The sequence below is a fragment of the Pundamilia nyererei genome, unplaced genomic scaffold (assembly GCF_000239375.1).
Source record: "Pundamilia nyererei isolate P.nyererei 1_Seehausen unplaced genomic scaffold, PunNye1.0 scaffold00084, whole genome shotgun sequence".
Lineage (NCBI taxonomy): Eukaryota > Metazoa > Chordata > Actinopteri > Cichliformes > Cichlidae > Pundamilia > Pundamilia nyererei.
The window spans coordinates 2,154,019-2,156,089 of NW_005187485.1; the positions used below are offsets into that span (position 1 = coordinate 2,154,019).

At 40.4% G+C, this 2,071-nt stretch overlaps 1 protein-coding gene across 1 annotated transcript in view; it reads right to left on the bottom strand.

Annotated features, from left to right (window-relative positions):
- Positions 1 to 2,071, bottom strand: part of ino80c (INO80 complex subunit C) — a 3,230-nt gene extending 1,159 nt beyond the window's left edge. The window contains exons 1-3 of the mRNA XM_005738549.1: positions 1,770 to 2,071; positions 414 to 533; positions 198 to 309 (exon numbers count right to left, since the gene is read on the bottom strand). Coding sequence (XP_005738606.1) covers positions 198 to 309; positions 414 to 533; positions 1,770 to 1,949 — 412 coding nt within the window. The 5' untranslated portion in view covers positions 1,950 to 2,071. The remainder of the gene's footprint in view (positions 1 to 197; positions 310 to 413; positions 534 to 1,769) is intronic.

Genomic DNA, 2,071 nt, shown 5'->3' on the forward strand with positions numbered 1-2,071 from the left:
TGGTAATTTGTGCTTTTGCTTTAAAATGGCAAATCATTCTCTTTTTATTTAAAATGTCAGCTTTGTTAGTCACATTTTAAATACAAAAGAATGTGTTTTGGTATTAATTCACCACCATTTAATAAAATGGAAATGGAGCTGGAATTGTTTATAGCTGACAAATGCAAAAATGACTCCAGTTAAAAGAAGAAACTCACAGTTGGGATCATTGAGCTTCCAGGGTAAGGTACGCTCCAATGCCAGAATCTGTTTGAGGTTCTTCCAGGTCCGGTTCTTTTTGCCTGCTGCTGCTCCGCCAATTCCCGAATGCTGCCAAGATTAGAAAAGCGGAGGGAAAAAAGAAGGAGAATAAAAATTTAAGGAGAAACAAAGGAACAGGATGAACTCAGATTCATGCAGACATATGCACCCACCATGAATGTGTGGTCTTTAAATGGTGGGGGCTTTACAGTGGACTCTGTGATGGTGCTGGTTGGACCGCTGTCCGCCGATCCCACGGCCTTCACCTCAGCCACCGTCTCTACTGTTGTCATCTGATAAGACACAACAGTTAGATATACAGCAAACATGTTTGACTTAATTCACATGTTCAACATGTTATGCATAAATGGCAAAAGTTGGCTATACCCAGCTTAGACTGAAACCTTAGGCGCTTACAACAAGAAAAATAGTTTACAATCATACCTGAGCAGGAGTAACAATGCAAAAGAGAATTTGTTTTTTAAAAAAGAAAATATAAAATACAAAATACAAACATAATCTATGACAAAAAAAAATTATATCAGGAATGTCTCAAAATCATTTTTACACAACTAAAACAAATGAATAAATCCAAAAGTCTAAAAAACTTTAATTCACTGAGAGTTGTTAAACATCAAATTTACTAGAAATGCACTAGTTGATTGGCCAGGGCCCAGGACTGGATGATTTCCAGTGGTTAAGGCCCTTTTCGATGACTGATCAGCCTCCCACATGACCAGTTGTGAGCCATGCGTGCACACACACATAAACTCTCTCAGCCACACAATGACATGTCGTTAGCGTGGAAGCTCCTCACTGTGATCGAGGACATGAAGATCACCAAAGTTAACCACAGGGGGACTAGTATGAAAATCCTCATAACAACAAACCTAATAACAGGTGTCAAAGCTCAGAGCCTTGGTATGTGCAAAAGACCAAATCAAGTATGAGCAAAATATTAAAAAAATGAGAGAGGAAAGAGAAAACGGATGATGTCCTATTGCCTGGTAAACATGCTGGAAAATAAGAAAGTACATAACACTGGTTTTGTCACATAAATCTGTTGCAGCCGCTTTCTTTGGTAAACTAAAATCTGTCAGGTAAAGCTTGGTCTGCATCAGCTCATTTTCCTGTTAATCATCTGTACCCGTTTCCAGCAGCAAAGCACTTTATTTTTCGTTGTGGGAGTGAGAGAAGATCCTGTAGCTTGCTGCCGTTTGGGGCAACTATAAACTTTAATCACTTCTCTTATTGTGAAAATAATATTTAGAAGAAAAGAAGACTTTAGTTTACATGTGCAGTCAATTATAGTTCTGAGAAGGAAAATCGGAGGTCACAATTTAAAAATTGGCAATCCGAGTCGGTGCATTTCTGCCTTTGAAGTTTGATCGTGCTGATTGTTGGTTTGTTTTTGTTTTTTATGGACATATTTTTTATCATTACCTAACTCTTGGTGCGAGTTTTTGATAATGACAAAAAGACGTTGCAACACACCTGAGGTGTTTTACTGTGCCTCGGCTAGCTTTTACCTGTGCCTGGGTTGTTGCTGTAGTAACCACTGGCTGCCCTTTCTTCTTCTTGCTGCTGTTCCCGGTGATCTGCTGAGTGGCTGAAACAGCGGGACTGCCGGGACGTTTCTTCCCACGGAAAGCGGCGGTGCTGGCGGCTGGCGGGGGAGTCTTGACGGTTAAAGGGATCTGAGTTGCCATAGGTGGTGATTCTGGAGCAAAGTACCTATAATATATAATTATAAACGTTGTTTTCTCCCTCGGCACTTAGCATGAGCCAACCACCATCCTGATCGTAAACAGCGTTTCACCCGGATGTGGAA